The sequence below is a fragment of the Rana temporaria genome, chromosome 3 (assembly GCF_905171775.1).
Source record: "Rana temporaria chromosome 3, aRanTem1.1, whole genome shotgun sequence".
NCBI classification, from domain to species: Eukaryota; Metazoa; Chordata; class Amphibia; order Anura; family Ranidae; genus Rana; species Rana temporaria.
In genome coordinates, this window is record NC_053491.1 from 412,933,983 (window position 1) to 412,955,074 (window position 21,092).

The 21,092-nt window shown below is 42.9% G+C and overlaps 1 protein-coding gene across 3 annotated transcripts in view; it reads right to left on the reverse strand.

Annotated features, from left to right (window-relative positions):
* The window catches only part of ENTPD4 (ectonucleoside triphosphate diphosphohydrolase 4), a 62,804-nt gene that overhangs the window by 10,831 nt on the left and 30,881 nt on the right, over window positions 1–21,092 (reverse strand). For 2 of the 3 annotated variants that reach the window (XM_040346080.1, XM_040346081.1), the window contains exons 5-9: window positions 20,910–21,060; window positions 17,582–17,685; window positions 17,120–17,179; window positions 12,357–12,511; window positions 574–740 (exon numbers count right to left, since the gene is read on the reverse strand). In XM_040346080.1, coding sequence (XP_040202014.1) covers window positions 574–740; window positions 12,357–12,511; window positions 17,120–17,179; window positions 17,582–17,685; window positions 20,910–21,060 — 637 coding nt within the window. The remainder of the gene's footprint in view (window positions 1–573; window positions 741–12,356; window positions 12,512–17,119; window positions 17,180–17,581; window positions 17,686–20,909; window positions 21,061–21,092) is intronic. The other variant, XM_040346082.1, reaches the window with a different exon arrangement.

Here is a 21,092-nt window from a genome sequence, read left to right on the forward strand (position 1 = left end):
AGTGTAGGGGGGTGTGGCTGTAGGAATGACGTCATCGATCGTGTCTTCCCTATAAATGGGATGACGCGATCGATGCGCCGACACAGTGAAGCACGGGGAAGCCGTGTTTACACACTGCTCTCCCCGTTCTTCAGCTCCGGGGAGCGATCGCGACTATAAACGAATAGCCGCGCCGTCGTCCCGGATCGCTCCTGAAGCCACGGGGACCGCCGCATGTACGGGGGGGGGGTCCCGATCGGACCCCCGACCCACGTCAAGCAGGGCACGTATATATACGTTGATGTGCCTGCCTGTGCCATTCTGCTGACGTATATGTACATGAGGCGGTCCTTAAGTGGTTAAAGGCAAACATATTACTATAAAAATTAAATCACTATAAAAACTCTAGCTTGTAATAAGAATTTAATCAGCCGTCTCTCTTGCAAAAGGGAGCATCAGGCAGCTTCTGACGCTTGTGAATGAGATGTACTGTAGGCAGGTTCACGAACATTTCATTTTTGGAACGCACTGCCAAATGAAGACATTCAAATAAGTATATTTAAATATATAAAACATTAAAAACGTGTTTCTAACCTGTTCTTTTCCATTGTACTGAGGAAGATGTGCTCCTCGTATCTTTGTCGAGCAGCATTGCCCCCAAAGCCCAAGAAGGTGGCCACGTACACCCTGTACACGTGCTGTGTCTCGTGGGCATCACAGCCAAGGTTGAACTCTGCCAGCAGGTTCTTAGCCATCTCTTCCTGTAGAAGAATGGAAAGGTGGACAGTTGTCAAATGGAAAGAGTAAAACAGCTCATGCACAAATCACATGCAGGGCACAGCGCGTATATAAAAGCCTTTGGAACCAAGGATGCGAATTCTCAGCAACACTGACACAAACACTTATAATTTTCACTCTTCACTCTTACTTGCACCAAAGTATTAGGAAAACAATCCCACTCTCCAATCACCTACATTAAAGCGAAGTTCTGGCCACAATTTCACTTTTTAAATATAAATACCCTTGTAATACACAAGCTTAATGTATTCTAGTAAAGTTAGTCTGTAAACTAAGGTCCGTTTTGTTAGGTTGTTACAGCATTTAGACACTTTATAAAATAGAAATTGACTGGGGCCATCTTAAGTGTGGGCATCATGAAGCCAGACTGTATGACTTCCTGGATTTCAGCCTTGCAGATCTCACACATGCTCAGTGCTGCACAAGCAGTGTCAGATCAGGTTTCAGCACCTGTGCTGTCCAAGTCACATGATTCTTCTAGACTGGGGAGTGCACAGACTCCTGGAAAGTTATACCCACTACATTCCCAGGAGTCTGTGCGGTGTAGGTTAGGAAGCATTAAGCACCTAGGTGCAGGAAGTGGGAAGATTAACTATTCTGCCTAGCAACAACACTTTGAAGGCATCTAAAAAAAATTATTTTTTTCATAAAGGACTAATGAAATTTTTTTTAAACTACTGATGTAATGTTATATTTATGGGTGGAACTCCACTTTAAGTAATACAGAGTATACATCCGTTATTGGTGTTTGTTCATCTCTTCACTCGTGTCCGGCTTCCTTTTATGTTTATGCTTTTAACCATAGAACACCCACATATTCAAGAGGGTCCCATTGATCTTTTTATGCACATATAAGAATAACTGCACTCCGCTATATAATGCAGGTCTGTATTCTACTAATGTATACAATGAGAACGCAACACTTAAAAGTAAAAAGCATTAATTCCTCTCCAAAGCCTGTACAGTGGAACCTCGGATTACGAGCATAATCCGTTCTAGGAGAAAGCTCGTAACCCAAAGTACTCGCATATCAAAGCGAGTTTCCCCACTGAAGTCAATGGAAACGAAAATAATCAGTTTCGCATTGACTTCAATGGCATGCAATACCGCATTCGGTCAGAGGTGGGGGGGCGCCTGAGAGCCTTGGAAACGGCTGGAAAGGCCCGAGGACACCTCGGCAAACCTCGGAAAGACTCCGTTCCCAAGGTTTGCCAAGATCAGCCGAGCTGTCCTCTGGCCTTCCGTGCATTACCGAACGGCGCTGATCGGCTCCGTCGCCCCCCACCTCAGGCCAAAAGTGGTACTGCACACCGCTTTGGCCTGAATCGTGCTTGTTTTGCGAGACGACACTCACAAACCGAGTTACGATTTTTAAAAATACAGTGCTCGTATTGCGAAACGCTCGTTAACCGTATAGTGAACTATATCATTTAGCATTTTTTTACACAACTGCACTGCCTGGGTGGGAACCAACACTTCCACATGTACTCTACAAGTCTGGGTAGGAAAGACTTTAGCATGTTGGTTTTTGGGCACCATAACATGTATCCAGAACTAATGGCTATATTTCCAGACACAGTGATAAGAAGACAGGAGCACTGCTTGCCAATTGTATCTAGTAGTAGTTACATTCGACTGAACTTGTGCTGTAATGTTGAAGATGTTTCGTAACTTATCCAAGCCACATCTTCAGTTCAAATGAGTGTAAAAAAAAACATACCCCAGCATTTACATTGACACAGGTAGCACAGACACCATGATCTAATCTCTATGCATCAGCCACGAAAGGCAGTCATTACTGTCCAAGAACAGGATGGGAGTTGTGAAATTGTGGATACTCCTTTAAGGACAGTGACATGGGCATATTACTGTCCTTAAAGGAGAGGACAAGTGGTTCACAAAAGAGGCCAAGTCAAACTGTTACACCATTCCTAAACAGGAGCGGGGGTTTCGACACCCTTGTGTACTCCACATATGATGCCTTTTTAACACCTCTATCCTGGCATGGTAGATCATTAACACCTTCAGCCATGTAAATAGAAGGCTGAACACTTACGAAGCCTTTCTGACACCATCAATTGGACAATGCAAGAAGGTGTTTCCACAATTGCTAAAGTCTCATCTGCATTTTGCATTGTGATTATATCAAGGTGTCAGTGCTACTTGTGTTGATATAAATATGCTGGATTATTTTCCAGAAACTCATTGTAACTATACATATGGCTTGGATAAACTAGGAACGGTCTTCAAAATTAGGCCTCAGGACCTAGCCAGTGCACAATCATGATTTAATTATTTTTTCCTTCAGTTTATGTTTCACTTTTGTGTGTTTTTTTACTGAATGAAGGGTGTGGTCCTTGGGCCACCCTTGAACTGGGGGGGTCTCTCTTCAGGAGAGCCCCTTGACCTAGTACTCGTTGGTTGGCTTTGGCTGACCACGAGGAGAGGGGTCAGCCAGGCCTTTTGGCTAGGTGGACCAAGTTCGAAACCTTGTTCCTGTCAGGAGCCTTGTATCCCGAAGGATTAGGGTAAGGTCCTACTCCTTTGGGAAGGTGGACAAAAGCACACCCTGAAGTGCACGTTTTTGTGTGTGTGCTTCCACATGCACCTTTTTGTTCACTTATGGGTTTTTGTTTTTGCGCACCACCGCAGATTAAAAAATAAATAAAATGAATCTTATTGCTATCATTATCTTCTGTTATGCAATACAAATCTATTGTATCAAATTACATTTCTGTCTTTGATAAAACAATAAAATATTTGAAACAAAACAAAAAATAAAATAAATAAAAAAAAGTCTTTACAGAACAAGTCCAGTTGAATGTGACTTACTACTACTAGATGCGCCATGACCTGGACACATGAGAATTTTCACAGACATGCTTGCCATTACAGTACCAGAGAACCCCTAATACTAGGTGGACGCTAAAAGCTGTCCAGTTTTCCATAACCATTTGCTGTGACAGTAGTAGTGAGCCTGTGGAAATGTTATTGTCAGGGCTGCAGCTGCCACTAAAAATCATTCACTGAATGGATTAAGGGGCTAGTAATTTAGCCGTTCAGCAGTGGTCCTGCCTTTCTCAGCTCCATGTGGCTAATTCACAAAGTCAGACCCAACTGGCAACTACTGGATTTTTTATATTTTTTTTGTATGAGAATTGTCTTAATAGGGGGAAAAATTGTGTGCAGTGATCAGTTGTATAATTGTAGCATTTTGTTTTCCTTGTTAGACTGTACAGGCCAAATCTCATGATAACATCCTGGTCACTACTGTATATAGGAGTAAGGCTGGGTTCACACTGCTGCAAATTCTTTTGCAAATTTGAGCCATGGCGATTGCTCAAATTCGCAAGTCATTAAAATAACATTGTTTTCCATTAGTGCCGTTCACATCAGTGCGGTGCGAATCTAAGCTGCGGAAAAAAAAAGGGTCCTGTCCGATGCAAAGCAAATTCAGCTCTATAGACTGGCATTCCCTGAAATCGCGGCCACGAATCGCGGCAAAGTCGTGGCAAAAACACAGCCGTGAAATCGCAGTAAAATCGCAATTTTACTGCCATTTTGAATTCGCAGCAGTGTGAACCTAGCCTTATGCTCGGTTCACACTGCTGCGATGCGGGAACCCTGCAAATCCACTGCAGGTTCCCGCATCGCATGTTTCTTTGCGGCAGTTTACACTGCCCTATGCCAACTATTGTGAGTATCAATTAAAAGTAAATGACATCCCAAAAACAGTTTGATCAGTGCGATCTGCAATTTCGGAAAGGAATCAGATCACATGGGCGATTCTGCTGCAGACCAAAAAAACGGTTGTGTGCGATGAAAATTCAGCCATACCATCTATATGGCTAAATTTGTATCGCACGGACATCGCATGTGATTTGCACTGCAGTGTGAATCGCATGCAATCTCGCACCACGCAGCAGTGTGAACAGGCCCTAAGACAGAAACTTCTCTACATTAAAGCCATTGTATGAATCCTTCAACCCCTGAAAATAGGTTATTTTTTTTCCAGTGTAAAGCGGAGAGCTGACAAGGTAAAATATGATCTCCTTTGACATCTTTAAAGAACATATTCTCCACATTATAGAATATAAGTGAAACGCTTCAGGTCAGAGTAATGTTTACCTAAAGGGGTTTTCAGCTCATGATTTAATTTATTGGCTTGTACAAGATTTTCTGCATATTTTACCACTTTAATTGTTTTAACAAGAAAAAAGTGAATTGCTTTTTGATCCATATTTGCTTTATGATCAAGGTGTGTATCACTCTTTACCCTTTATGCCCTCAACATGGTGGGGGGGTGCTTTGGAAGAGGCAAGATCACCGGTTACGTCATTGGGCGGCCCTGCCCCTTAGTTATTTAAAGGAGAAGTACAGCTAAAGCTTGTTTAGCTGTACTTCTCCCTGTGGATCATAGGAGTGTAGATCGTTTTGCTCTCTGCTGACATCACAGAGTCGGTCCAGGCTCGGGCATTATCACGACCATCAAGTCAGGATTCGCCCAGACCCCAAGCGAGTCACTGAGAGCCTGAGTAGGCCACTCCCATGCCCTCCACCGCTCCAGTGAGCGAGGAGGGGGCAGAGCAGAGAGCCGTCACCGAAACTCAGCAGCTCCCTGCTCATGGAGCTGTGAGAACCGAGCGATTGGCGGCGTTCGATCTTTTGGCTCTCAGTGTTAGAGGCGCCGATGCTGCATTCACCTAGGTAAGTAGGAATCTTTAAAAAAAAAAAAAAAGTACCCATACTTCTCTTTTAAGAACCATCAGGCGGCAGAGCGATCACACCACAGGTGCCAGGGACGGGTGTGGACCTTTTTTTTTTGTGGTCGGCAGGCGCATTCACGTTTGAAGCTGGACCTACATCCCCCCATTGTTTATGGTTTTTTTTTTTTAAATAAAGGAATTGTCAAAAAACTGTCTGTTTTTTTATTTATTTATTGACACTTTATGGTGAATGAGTAGGGTACTCATTCACATGGGGGGGGGGGGGGGGTGGTGGTATTTGGGGACCCCCTTGTTAAAGGGGCCCTCCAGATACCGATAAGCCCCCTGCCCGCAGACCCCCACAACCACTGGCCCTTGTCCCCATCAATAGGAAGTGGTGTTGTGTAGTCTTGAAGGTAGAGCTGGGCAGGGCTGACAACACTACTTGGGATTTCAGTGCAGCTCACCACAGCAAGTCAAGAGCTCATAGATTTCTGGCAGATCAATAGGCATGTTTCTGTGCTTGAAGCATTTCTAAAGACACAAATCCAAGAGAAATAGTGCATGTATTGCAGAGACGTACTGCATATGTTTTCTTTGTCCAGTAATACACTTTAATATCAAGATGCTCCATGTTCTACACAAGAACGGTCTGAAACAGGAGTCCATTTTCAATTCATGAAAAAGAAGAATCCCTAGAAATTGGGAAAAATCTGCCCATTTCTGCAGACCCAGAGAAAATATGTACAACATACTTATTTTTTAAATCATTACTTTATGCCTTACTTTAAGTGGCCAACTGTGTATCCACATTATCTTGTGTATAGCACAGGTATAGCCTGATATTCTAAAGCCATTTCTAACTGCAAACCGTTGGGTAGTCAGCTATTAACAATATAGTGTATCAAATTCATGGCCTTTAGAGTAAATTGCTTGAGTCACCAATAAAGTATAACCAGATATTTGCAAGATAGAATAGGGCCGGCCATACATAGATCGAAATTCGGCTGGTTCAGCAGGGACTGGTCGAGATTCGATCCATTTATGGGCAGGCTGATTGTACTCAAGTTAAAAGGAGAAGTCCAGCTTGGGCTTGTTTGGCTGGACTTCTCCTAAGGGTCACAGGAGTGCAATTCGTTTTGCACTCCTGTGACCCGTTTTCAGAAGAGAGCAGACTGAAGTCCGCTTTCTGCTGGTGTAACCAATGTCAGTCCAGGCACCCCGTCATCCCGACAATAGGAGTCTGAATCCGCCAGGTGCCTTGACTGACAAACAGCTCCGCCTCTCAGCAAGCGGCTGAGAGCATGAGACGGCCGCTTCGCCCTCTCCACAGCTCAGTGCTCCAGTGAGCAAGGAGGGAGCAGAGAGCGGTGACTGAGTCTACAGCTCTCTGCTCACGGAGCTCTAAAAACCAAGTGATTGGCGGTGTTCGATCGCTCGGTTCTCAGTGTAGAGGCACCAGGGGACAGATGCAGCATCTGACCGATGCTGCATCCCCCTAGGTAAGTATGATTGGGGGAGGAAAAAAAATCTTTACTTCTCTTTTAATCCATCGATTGACTTGGGTACAATCAGCCTGTATAATTAGTTACATGCGATTACTGCTGGCGGCTAAAGGCACTAGCAGTAATCACTATGTTCTGCCCCCTATCTATGGGCTGCTTAAAGGAACAATGCCATAACCTGTCCGATTATAATTTCTTATTGATATTTTGGTTCCTTTTTGCCCCCCTCACTATATATTAGGTTATACTCTCCTATTGCTCCCCCCAAGCCCTACTCTACAGAAGCGATGGATTCCATGCCGTCTGGAGTAAACAGCTCCATATTAGGTTGTTTCTGCTAAAAACCTGCAGCTCTGGATGCAAAGTTAACCACAAGAGCATAAAGGAATTATTTGCATGGTCCTGCCCACTACCCTAAAATGAGACCTAAATCCCTTATTTAGTGGGTTTGTGGTGAACAGATGACATGTAAACTTCTGATTAAAGGAGGCTTTACTGTGCTTCACAGCGGATTTGTGGAAGACTTTTTGGTTCTTTTTTAACCTACTTATAAACCGTTATGCATTCTCATACATGTAGACAACACTTTGCAAATCTTTTGCCGGTTACCATCTGCTGCTACACTAAAGCCATAAATAATACAGGACTTATCTATCCTATTAGGTGTAATGTTTGCGGATGTTTTTTCTTTTTTACTATGCTGCTAATAACAGGAACAAGGATTGCCTCAGTGCTGCAATCAGTGTATTCAGCAATGTGCTCTTAACTCGTTGTAATACTTAGATTTAGTTCATTCCAGCTGTCACATAACACAATACCCCACAAGGCTTGAGGAAAGAAAATTAAAAGTGCCTGCAGAAAACATGTCTGATGGCTTGTCACAGGAGATTATCTGAAAATTCCTTCCTGTAGAAGAGTCTTAATATCAGCATGTGTGGGATATTCTAGTTTCCCATGTAGATGCATTATCTCTTGCCAGAGAATTAAAATCTGGTGTGTGATTTGGCAGACTTGAACACCCAGAGGGAATAATACCACTGAATGACCAATCGGTGAATGAGCCCAAAAAAATTCAGGACAGTCAATCATCACACACACATCAGATTGGTCCGTTATATCTTGTAGCAGTAGGGAGCCGGCTGTGGAGCCACAAGGCTTCACCGCCAGTCCCCCCTGGTGGAGATGGCGACAGCAGCACCTGACAGACAAATTAAAAAATCAGCTCGAGGGAAGAAACGATGGATTCCTAACAGTAAAAGTCAGCAGCTACAGTATTTGTAGCTGCTGACTTATTTTTTTTCTGCAGAAGCCTGGAGCTCCACTTTAAAAAGGTAAAAAAACGTTCTATCTTTAGAACTTTAAAGTCAATTTAAACTACATGTCCAACTAAAACTACCCTATTTGCAGGGTGACAATGGTGCCGAGTAACTTCCCTCCGAAATACTACAGTACTATCGCCCTATTATAGCAATGAAAATAGTACATATTTACTGGCAGTATCAACTGTAAGAATTGTTTTACTTTACAGAGGGGGTCACATTAAGCAAATACAATTATGCTAATGCCCTTTGTTTTGCTTTAACTGATCAGACTGGTCCTATTATAGTATAACAGAGAAATTAGATAAAAAGTGCTTCTGGCAGGGATGGATATGAACTTTCCAATAAAAACACTGCCAAAAAGTGTGAAAGCATTAACAAAATAGTAAAATAAATAACACAATAAATCATAGGAGAGAATCGGTCCAGGGCCAGGATTTTGGTAACTAATTGATGATTACTGAAAGAGAAAAAGCAGCCCTAAAAATGCTAGTTGCCCATTTGTCATGCTGATCGAGGAGAGTCAATAGTGTGAGACAATGAAGATGAGAGATTTGGACTGTCTAATTTCAGTGGCACCAAGCTTGTTCCAGGTTAGTGACTCAAAATTTTGAAGACAGAGCTGCTTGGCTGTCTATTATTGTGCAGAAAGAGAGATGGAAAAATCGCAGGCATTTCCATCAGTTCAAGTCACCTTTTTTTGCCAAAGACAAAATACCCAAAGTTAACATAATGGAGCAAAATTATAGCATGTGTGGACAGGCTGTATGTGGTCCCAATGTCTGGAGCTGTGCAGCCATGAGGCCGAATCATAGAAATGCACTAGATGACAAGCGCATGCAGGAAATAAAAGCTGCGGTGAGAACAATAAATACAACTGGAACCCAAAGTATGAAAACAAAGGAGACACACATAGGCTAAAGCAGTAAAGTGTAGATGAGAAAAGACTTTGGTAAAATCCCAGCGAAAACAACAGTAAATTAAAAGTGCACCCGTCACAAATACTGGAGAAGAAGTGTGAGGCCGGGTTCACACCGCCACCGCAAAGCGGCGCAGAGCAGGGGTCCGGTGCGTGCTGGTTCACCGGTTCAGGTCCGATTTCAGCACGAATTTTGGGCTGAACTCGAACCTAAAACGCACCAAAAAAGGCACACGTTTTTCCGGCACACTGCACCGGACTAGCTGCGGAGATATGTGAACCGGCTCCATAGGGAGCCAGTCACATTCTCCTGCTATGCGAATTGAAAGCGGGGAAACGCACATTCAGTTCATTTATAAAAACTGCAGGAACCCTTCTACTTTCTTCTCCCAACTTTCAAAAATTACTATCAACCAAGGCATAAGTAAAAAGTAGAGTGGACCTAAACTTAAAATTTCCCTTTTCCCTTGAATGGCTCCTGAAAAATATCAGCACTCTTTCTGACATGTGACTGTGCATAGGAACTTCTGTTCTGTATCCTCATAGCTGTGCAAATATAAGGAATTGCTGCCTCTGACTGCTAGTCTCAGGAGATTTGGAGTGAGATTTGATGATGTCACTACTGTGCTGCTCACTGTTCTCCTTGCTGGAGAGGAAGCTGCACCTGAGGACCTGCAGTGCAAGAATCTTCCTACAACCGATTCATTAATTCAGTGGATTAGCGCTTCCCCTCCCTTCCCTGCTGCTTTTTTAATCCTAACCTATCAGTCATCAGATATCCTACAGGGGATACTGATGATTAGTCCTCTGTCTTCCCTGCCCAATGGCTTCCACATTTCAGCTGAATTCCAATAAAGCTGAACTCCTGGCACATAAAAATGAACGAAGCTCTGTTAAGTAATACATATTTCAATGTATTTTTTAATGCAAGCAGTGTGAGTACTTGAATTAACTTAGTATTAGCCTTCTGCAGTCTACTGTGCAATCTGCACATGAAAGTTCAAAGAGAGTAGGAGAGAAGCAGTGCAAGGAGCCAATCAGTTGTGCTGCAGTGCAAAAAGCATGCTGAAAGGAAGAGAGAGCAGAGTGGCACAGAGATGAGCTCATTAGCTGGTGCCTGTACTTTCACTGATTAGTTACCGGGTGGACTTGGGAATGGGCTTGTAATTGAAAGTGAACATGCAGCAGTGAAAGATCACGTCCCCTACCATGCCAGACAGGACTGTACTGTGGGACAGAGTTGTGTAAATCTCAAAACTGGATGGACAGAAATACAAATACTTTTAGGTATTTTGTCTGTGTATTAAGCCGTTTGTTTGAGTTCAGAAAACATTCTTTATTATTGTAACATTTACCCAAAAGGTGATTTAAAATGATTTATTATAATGCATTCCATGCATTAAAATATTAAAGGTTCAGGTTTTTTTTTTTAAACAACAAAACATACTCTCCTCCACTGTGGAGTTCGTTTTGCACAGAGTGACCCCGATCCAGCTGTTCTGGGGTCCCACGTCGGCTCTTCCCCACATTAGATAACTCTCTGGGAAGCGCTCTCCTGAGGGGGCTACCTTGCGGGCGCGCTCCCGTGTCATACACTCAGTATCCATAGACGCCGAGAGTATGACTCGGCCCCGCCCCCGGTCATTGAATTTGATTGACAGCAGCGCGAGCCAATAAACTGTGGAGAGAGCGACGCGGGATCGCACCCACGGAAATTTAGGGGTCAGGTAAGTAAAACAGGGGGGCTGGGGGGCCAGACACTGCAAGGTGTTTTTTCACCTTAATGCATAGTGGAAAAACAGGGGGGGTGGGGCAAGGGAATAGTTGCTGTGGCTAAACTCATGTAAAAAATAGTAATAATTATAGCAACGTACCATCATCCCGGTTTAACCCAGATGATGGTACGTTGCTATAATTATTACTATTTTTTACATGAGGCTGTACTCCAATTTTGACCTTAATGCATAGGATGCATCAAGGTGAAAAAACACAAGGGTTTATAACTCCGTTAAGGTAAAAAAAAAAAATGTCCCATTATATGTACCGTCTCCTCACCCCATAAATACTTACCCGAGTCCTCACTCGATCCTGCACTGTACCCGTCTGCAGCAGCTCTCTTACAGGATAGAGAGGCAGCAGTAGGATCCATTGGCTCCTGCTGCTGTCAACCAAATCCTGAGAGCAGAGAGATGGGGCAGGGCTGAGCTGTGCTCTGTGTGTATGAACACACAAAGCAAGGCTTGGGAGCGTGCCCCCACGTGTGCCACCATAGAAAGTGGATCCCTTGTGAAGGCACATGGAGAAGATGAGAACCCAACAGCGCTGGCGGGGGACTCTAGAAGGGGAGGATCAGGGCCGCTCTGTGCAATACAATTACACAGAGCAGGTAAGTATAACATTTTTTTTTTCATGAAAAACACAAAAGGTTTACAATTTCTTTAATGTTCCCCTAGCAGTTATCTATACAGCAGGGGATGTTCTTAGCATAACATCTAGGAAACATCAAGGCTGCCATTCCTGTTAATTTCCTGGCTGTAATACTGATCTAATGACTTTCAATACCCTTTAAACCATGGACTTGGAGCAAGTGTGTAGATTTGGACTTTAATATGGTTTACGGACACTTTAGGAAGTATAGGGTTAGCACAAAACTTAACAAGCACTTTCAGAAAAATGGACAGCAGTGGCAGAACATGTCCATTTTCTCAGCAGAGTTTTCCTTTGAAGCAGAACTGGCTGCCCCTATGTATGTGCATATTTACAAACTATACACAGAAACAATGTATTCTAGAACATTAATACATACATTACATCTGATCACATAAAATTCAAAAAGAATTACTAAAAGAGTGCATGATACCCCTTTATAGTGTACAATTACAGCCACAAGAGTGGAAGTAAAACTATCCTGTGGGTTAATAATGGAGCTAAGAAGTTCATAAGAAAATACACACATCTCTAAAAAGAGAGATATAAAATTGCCTTGTGCCTCAGTGATAGTGGAAGGAGCAGAAATCTGCAGACTATTGGGTTTATTTTCATTTACTTTTGTTATAGCTGGTTATGACAAAAAAAGCAAGAAGCAGAAAAGAAGCAAATAAAAAAGGAGTAAAATATTACGGATAATGACCTGCTGGAAGGAGGCAAAGCTTACACTTTTAGGTACTTCATATGCGATCTGGGTGGAGACTCCACCCATATCCAAAATGCCCACTGTACGCTTACGTATGATGGGATCCTTATGATCGCTGCCAGGCACATTGACCTCTACCAGTGCTTCATCTTCTGTGGGGGGGAAAGGAGATCCACACATATAATAAGAAGTACAAACATAATAATCCACAGACAAATAATATATACAAACAAATAACACTCATGAGTTCCTGGTGATATTAAAGGACTTCACCTCTTAGTAAAGTTGTCCCCTACTTCCATGAGTACATCCCACCCGGGATAATATACATTTTCAGCCCTGAACCAGAGATCTGTTCTCTGGCATGATCCCGGCCTACTCCTCTGCGTGTTGTAGTCCCATTTAATCCTATGGATAATCCATACCTATGGCAGCCTTTATCAATCCCTCAGAGTACAGCAAGACTTAGAGCCAACCAGGACATATTAAAGGAAAGATTGCTGGATTGGGGGTGAAGGTGGAAAATAATAGACAACTTCACTAAAGGATGTTTAACCACTTCAATAACCGGGCAATTTTATCTCTTCCTGCCCAGGCCAATTTTCAGCTTTCAGCACTGTTGCACTTTGAATGACAATTGTGCGGTCATATGACACTATACACACAAACACATTTTTTATAATTTTGTTCACACAAATAGAGCTTTCTTGTGGTGGTATTTAATCACCACTGTTTTATTTTTATTTTTTATTTAGTAAAAAAATTTAGAAAAAAAAAAAAAAAAAAAAAAAAAAGGGGGGTTATCCTTCGTTTGCAAATATGGCAAGTCATTGTTGTTCATAAATTTAGCCCAAAATGTATATTGCTACATTTCTTTGGTGAAAATAACCCAAAGTGTATATTATTTAGTCTGTGTGAAAGTTAACGTCCACAAACTATGGTATACTGTATCTGAAAATGTATCAATCCTAATGTACCGATAGCCCATCTCATTTATTGAGGCCCTAAAATGTAGAAATACCCCCCAAATTACCCCTTTTTGGAAAGTAGACAGTCCAAGGTTTTTTTATTAAGCAAGAGGCATGGCGAGTTTTTGAAGTTGCAATTTTTTGTTATAATTTTTTTAAAAATGATCAAAATGAAAAGAAAAAAAAAAAAAAAAAAAAAAAAAAAAAAAAAAAAAAAAAGAAGGAAGACGATTTCCATAATTTGCAATTTTTTTTCTTTACATACTGCCACCAGTGGAGTACAGCGTCATCATATAACTGGTGTGGCGTTGATCAGGGACACTGACTGGTGACAGTGCATTTTTTTTTATAAAATGATATAATTTTGTCTGCACCATGTGATCAAATTGACCAATCACAGCTAGCAACACAATTGTACAGAATGGATAGCATGAAAGGAAGAAAGCCATCCATTTTGTACAACTGTCATGTGACTTACTGCGATGCATCGCGTTGGTCACATGGTACCGGCAGCGAGCCAGTACTCTGATCAGTCATCGGCTGTGCCCCGTGGACATGGCGGGTGACAGATCGTGCCTTTTTGTCTATAGGCCGTGTGAGAAGTGATAAAATAGGTGTGGCCTGGCAAGGGCCCAAGCTGGGACTGCCGATCATTCACTATTATACAGCAGGTCTCGACTTTATGTGCTGCTCCCAGGACACCTAGTCACCCTCTACTATTGCTCGGAGCATAGAAGAGCTCCCTTTCCATCCAGCACTCACAGCGGTGAGCACAGGGCTTTATTTCCATATAGCCTGAGCTCACACACATATCCTTGGTTTACAGATATCACACTGTTGTAAAGTAACTGGTGCTCACCCATATTACCATTTCAGTCAAGAAATATTAATCATCAAAGACCTGGATTGGTTTGTACATAGAACACCATCATCAGAAGATATAGACTCAAGGTAAGAGCTTATTAAGGTGGAGGGTCGGAGACTAAGTGAAGCAAGTAGTTACTAGTATCCTGAAAGTCTGTCCATGGTCCACATATTTCATATTCTGCATCGTATAAAGCGGAAGGCTTTTATTAATCAATTTTTCCCATAGGCCCAGGTGGAGGCCATCAAACGTATTCCGATGCAGAGCATAAAAGAGCAGTAGTCCAAGAAGACTTTTAGTCCTAGCCAAAAGGTCTACATCCCCAAATACTTCCAATAGACACCATTTGGGATTGCACACATTAGGGAACTCAATATTAGAGGCAATAGAGCTGGCAACCTCCAACCAAAAAGGCCTGATCTTGGCACAGGCCCAAACCATGTGAATAAAGTCATCCAGTTCAGCCTTTTATTTGTGACACAACGGACTCCCCTTTTGTGTATGAAGACTTGTTTAGGGGTGTAGTAAACTGTGGGGATATATCTTAGTTGGATACGTTTATCCCTGGCTGATAGGACAGTGTCAAAAAAGGAGTTAGAAACCTCTTGCCAATTGTCAGGGGTGAGTTCTGGGACATCGGCCAACCACCTTGCTTGTTCTGGGGAATGCAATGCACATTCCAATTTTGAATTATACAGATGCACCTCTCTAAGACCCAATTGGTCTTCCCTTGAATGTCCGAGTTGAAAATATCTATAATGCCAACCATTAGGGATGCTCAGTTCCTGTTGTAATTGTGCAAAGGAGTTAAACATACCCTGCTCATACAGCTGGTGGGTGTATGTCAGACCTCTCCGTGGCCACAGTAAGCCATTCGTTAGGCTAAGGAAGTGGGGCACGTGGGGGTTGTGTCATAGAGGCTGAATGGGGGAGTGTGTGTGATCCATCTCAGATAACAGATTTAGACAATAGTTATAAATTCTAATAGAGGCCCTCAATGTCACAGTACCAGTAGATGTATTAAACTGATTGTAAAGTCTATTTTTTTTTTCTATAAAAATAACAAACATGTTATACTTACCTGCTCTGTGCAGTGGTTTTCGTGAGGCGAGTCACAGCTCCCCATGTCCATTTAGACGCGGGGCCACGGCCTGGCACCACTCCCTCTATCCCAAATGGCTAACTGACAGCAACGGGAGCCAATAGTGACGTTGCTGTGTCTAAGCCAATCAGGAGGAAGAGTCTCGGACGGCCGAGATACTCGTGGACATCGCTGGCAGAGATGGGGCTCAGGTAAGTATTAGGGGGGCCAAAGGGGGCTACTGCACACAGATAAGTGGAGCTTCCCCTTTTGGGTGGAGCTCAGCTTTAAGTTATTATTATACAGGTTTTATAGCGCTTGACAAAATAAAGTCAGACATTATATTACAAAGAGGAATCAGAGGGCCCTGCTCATTAGAGCATACAATCTAAAAAGGGAGGGTCAATTGATACAAAAGGTAATAGCTGTGGGGGATGAGCTTATGGAGGAAGTAAAACAGTGTTAGAAGCAGGATAGGCTTTTTTTAAAAGAGAAGAGTTTTCAGGGATCGTCTAAATATGAATAGATTAGGGGACAGTCGGACAGATTGGGGTAGGGAGTTCCAAAGGATGGGAGAGGCTCTGGAGAAATCCTGGAGGCGAGCATGGGAGGAGGTGACAAGGGAGCTAGAGAGCAGACGGTCATGGGAGGACCAAAGAGCGGCTTGATTGGTATTTTGGGACTAGGTTAGTGATGTAGCTGGGGGCCGAGTTGTGGATGGCTTTGTAAATTATTGTTAGTACTTTGAATTTTATTCGTTGGGTGAGTGGGAACCAGTGGAGGGATTGGCAGAGAGGGGCGGAAGGACATTGAATGGTTGGTAAGGTGGATGAGTCTTGCAGTGGCATTCATTATGGACTGAAGGGGGGATAGTCTATGTAAAGGTAATCCAATGAGGAGGGAGTTGCAGTAGTCGAGGCGAGAGATGACCAGTGAGCGAATTAGAAACTTGGTGGTGTCATTAATTAAACAGGGGCGTATTCTGGAAATGTTGCGGAGGCTAAGGTGGCATGATTTGGACAGGAATTGGATGTGGGCCTGAAAGGACAGTTCAGAGTCTAAGGTTACCCCCTATAGCACCCTGGCATGTGGGGACGGACTGATAGATGTGCCATTGATCTTGATAGAGAAGTCAGGGGAAGGGGCACGTGGGAGAGGAAATATTAAGAGCTCAGTTTTAGATAGGTTCAGTTTGAGGAAGTGGTTTGACATCCAGGCTGATATGTCTGTTAGTAAATCAGTGATGCGTGAGGAGATTGATGGGGTGAGCTGAGGGGCAGAGTGATAAATTTGGGTGTCGTCAGCATATATATGGTAGTGGAAGCCATGGGAGGTCTATCAGCTGACCCAGGGAGGATGTGTAGATCGAGAATAGCAGAGGTCCAAGGACAGAACCTTGGGGGGACCCCAGCGGTAAGAGGGGTTGGAGAGGAGGAAGTGGAGTTGTAAGTAACATTGCAGGTGCGGCGAGATAGGTAAGATTTGAACCAACGGAGAGTGCAGCCATGGAGACCAAGCAAATTGATTTTTTTTTTTTTTAAGAGGAAGGGGTGATCAACTGTATCAAAGGCAGCGGAAAGGTCCAAGAGTAAGAGTATGGAATAATGACCGTTGGTTTTCGATGTTAGCAATTTGTGAGTTTTAGGAGGGCAGTTTCTGTGGAGTACTGTGGGTGAAATCCAGACTGAAGGGGATCAAGAAGGTTATTCTCAGTTGCGGAAACATCCACCAGTGCACATAGACCAATTGGGCAGCATAATAATGGAAGAAAAGGTTCTCACTGGAGAATGGCCCTTCTTCCAGTGATATGCTCATTAGCGTGAATGCAGAAAAAAAAAAAGCTTACCATCGTCTAAATGATCAAAGCGCCCCAAGACAAAATTGATTCCAATCCAGGCGTAAACTCCTACAAAATGCAACAAAAACAAGTCAGTCATATCTAGAGTAACTCGATGTACATCAATGGTCTTTTTTTTATTTTTATACAAGACAGTGAAGGAAGAACTTTTGCCAACAGCAACCAAATGCTCCTTCTCGATCTCCAAAAGCATTATGAGAAGAGGAATCTGGCTGTTACAGGCAACAAAATCACTTTCTCCTTCCAGGAGTTTTCTAAATGCTGCAATGCATTATGTGCAGACAGCACATCTGATAAAATACTGTTATACTGCATGTTCTACAGAAGGGGGTCTGTTCATACATCAATTCCCTGAATGTAAAAGTGAAGCTTTCAGGATTGTGAAATGGTAGTATTGTGTGGGTGTAATAGACTTCCATTGATTGCTGTGCAGTTGTCTGCTTCGCATACCTTCCTGCTTCCCCGAGATGACCTCTGTGTGGGAGTCGGAGAACAGAAAGTCGTAATGTACCGGGATATCAGTCCGCAAATCTTCAAGTATGGCCTCCTGCTGGCTGAAACAGATAAAAGCCGTAAGTACAAGCTGGCTGCAGATATGAGAAGGAAGGGGACAGGTTCGGTTCTACCGTAATAATATGTATACCTCAAGTCACACAAAAGCACAAGCTAAAGACATCACAGTACAAAAAGTGGCCAGTCTCTGAGAAGCCGTAAATTAGCAGGAGAGCTTCACGCATTTCAGAAACAGAAAGAGACATCTCTGCAGATATGCAAATATTTTATTTGTTATGGTTTTTAAACCAATTTTATTTTAGGTTTTACCTGCATGCCTAGTGTAAGGGTTTGTTCAGAATTCTACACTGAAAACTACAGATGGTACGGAGTCTTGAAGGACCATCAGTGTAAACAATTCAAAGAACACTCAAAGTACGTCATACAGAAGTATGGCAGCGTGGTGCCAAAAACATTGCACCCCAACACTGATACATGTATGACCGCTTCCCAAGCACTGGACCAAATTTAAATGAGCCTTTATAAAATGGTAAATGCATGGTGGTGAACAGGAACTAAACCTAAAGGAAATTTTCAGACTGGAGTTGGGCTTTAATCCCCCTAAATTGCAGGCAGACATACAGCATCTCACAAAAGTGAGTACACCCTTCACATTTTTTTAATATTTGATTATATCTTTTCATGTGACAACACTAAAGAAATTACACTTTTCTACAATGTAAAGTAGTGAGTGTACAGCTTGTATAACAGTGTAAATTTGCTGTCCCCTCAAAATAACCCAACACACAGCCAATAATGTCTAAACCACTGGAAACAAAAGCGAGTACACCCCTAAGTGAAAATGTCCAAATTGGGACAAAATTTAAATTTTTTGTGTGGCCACTATTATTTTAGAGCACCTTAGCGCTCTTGGGCATGAAGTTTATCAGAGCTTCACAGGTTGCCACTGGAGTCCTCTTCCACTCCTCAATGACAACATCACAGAGCTGGTGGATGTTAGAAACCTTGCGCTTCTCCACCTTCCATTTGAGGATGCCCCACAGATGCTCAATAGGGTTTAGGTCTGGAGACATGCTTGGCCAGTCCATCAACTTTACCCTCAGCTTCTTTAGCAAGGCAGTGGTCGTATTGGAGGTGTGTTTGGGGTCGTTATGTTGGAATACTGCCCTGCAGCCCAGACTCCGAAGGGAGGGGGATCATGCTCTGCTTCAGTACATGTTGGCATTCATGGTTCCCTCAATGAACTGTAGCTCCCCAGTGCCAGCAGCACTCCCACCACTATGCTTGACTGTAGGCAAGACACACTTGTCTTTGTACTCCTCACCTGGTTGCCACCACACACGCTTGACACCATCTGAACCAAATAAGTTTATCTTGGTCTCATCAGACCACAGGACACAGTTCTAGTAATCCATGTCCTTAGTCTGCTTGTCTTCAGCAAACTGTTTGCGGGATTTCTTGTGCATCATCATTAGAAGAGGCTTCCTTCTGGGATAACAGCCATGCAGACCAATTTGATGCAGTGTGGCACATGGTTTGAGCACTGATAGGCTGACCCCCCCCATCCCTACAACCTCTGCAGCAATTATACATCTATTCCCTCAAAGACAAACTCTGGATATGATGCTGAGCATGTGCACTTAACTTCTTTGGTCAACCATGGCAAGGCCTGTTTTGAGTGGAATCTGTCCTGTAAACCGCTGTATGGTCTTGGCCAACATGCTGCAGCTCAGTTTCAGGGTATTGACAATCTTCATATAGCCTAGGCCATCTTTAGTTTTTTAGATCCTCACAGAGTTATTTGCCATGAGGTGCCATTTTGAACTTCTAGTGACCAGTATGAGAAAGTGAGATAGATAACACAAAAACACACCTGCTCCCTATTCACACATGAGACCTTGTAACACTAACAAGTTACATGACACCGGGGAGGGAAAATGGCTAATTGGGCCCAATTTGGACATTTTCACTTAAGGGCGTACTCACTTTTGTTGCCAGCAGTTTAGACATTAATGACTGTGTGTTGAGTTATTTTAAGGGCAAAGCAAATTTACACTGTTATACAAGCTGTACACTCACTACTTTACATTGTAGCAAAGTGTAATTTCTTCAGTGTTGTCACATGAAAAGATATAATAAAATATTTACAAAAATGTCAGGAGTGTACTCACTTTTGTGAGATACTGTACATATCAAGAGCTTACTGCTTGGATAGCCCCTAAATGCAAACAGCAACGTCAGTTCCTAAGGTGCACTTGGTCATATCTTCTACCACCATCCATTCCCCACTACTGGTCAGTGGGACTATCAATCTAAAAAATGGGCCAACAGTCCGGCACATGAAGCAGGAGGGAGCAGGTCTAAAAGAGACCTCCTATCTGTGTTTGACTTCTAGATGGCTGCTATGCATGGCTATCTGCAGTTTAATGCAATTCAATAAAATAAGCTTGCCTTAAGTTGTACTTTGTGTGGCTTCTGACAACCCACATATAGCAAGAACAATGTTAAGAGGATCCTAATATATAATACCAATTAGTTTAGCCATTCTCAACTAGGGTTCTCTGGAACCCTGGGGTTCCTCTAGACTAGTGCAGGGGTTCTTAACTTGGGGTCCATGGACATACAAACAATAAACATACTTCCCCTTTGTCCCAATCAAAGCTTTCCCATTGAAAGAAATGCACCCTGCCACTGCTTATAGTGCTGACTGCCAAGTGTCTCTTGACTCATTGTTGGCCGATGTTTACATTTGTATCATCTTGTGAGTCCATAATTATTAGATTCTTAAAAAGGTGTTTAGGACTCTAAAAAGGTTAGGAACCACTGTTCTAGTGGTTGTTAGGGCTTTCTTGTGCTGTGGCTGATTTACCTCCTATTAGATGGTACCTGCATAGTTCTGGGTTCACTGCCACTTGGCTTATATAGTCAGTACCTATTTACTAAGGTCTCCAACAGCAAGAGCAACGCATGGCACTCACCACATCAGCAGAACTGATTGATTGCTGATGGATACGAGAAAGCAATGACTGGTAAGGTCTATTTCTTTGTTATACTCTGGAATAACAGCTGAACATATGCTGCTCTTTAGCTGTCAGCCCACTCACATTGACAGAGGAAAATAAAGCCTTGGAAGATATTTCAATTACAGTGCGGATATAGTGAGATGAGCTGCCTTCTGACCAATGGGTAAAGTTTATTTCTTAATTTGCAATAGGACCAGAAAAACTTTTTTAATTCAGTTTACAGATAGAATGGCTTTTCTCACCTTTCAGTCAGGATTCGGAGCCCTGCTGTGCACAGAATATAAAGCGGGGTCTCTTTGTGCTTATCCCGCGGTATATGGCTGGCAGCGAAATTGAGCAGCGGAGAGATGTAGTCACTGGCTTTCTCCGGGGTGGTGGCAAGCTCTGAAATACCTAGAAGAAGACAGTTGGCAGGTGAAATATGT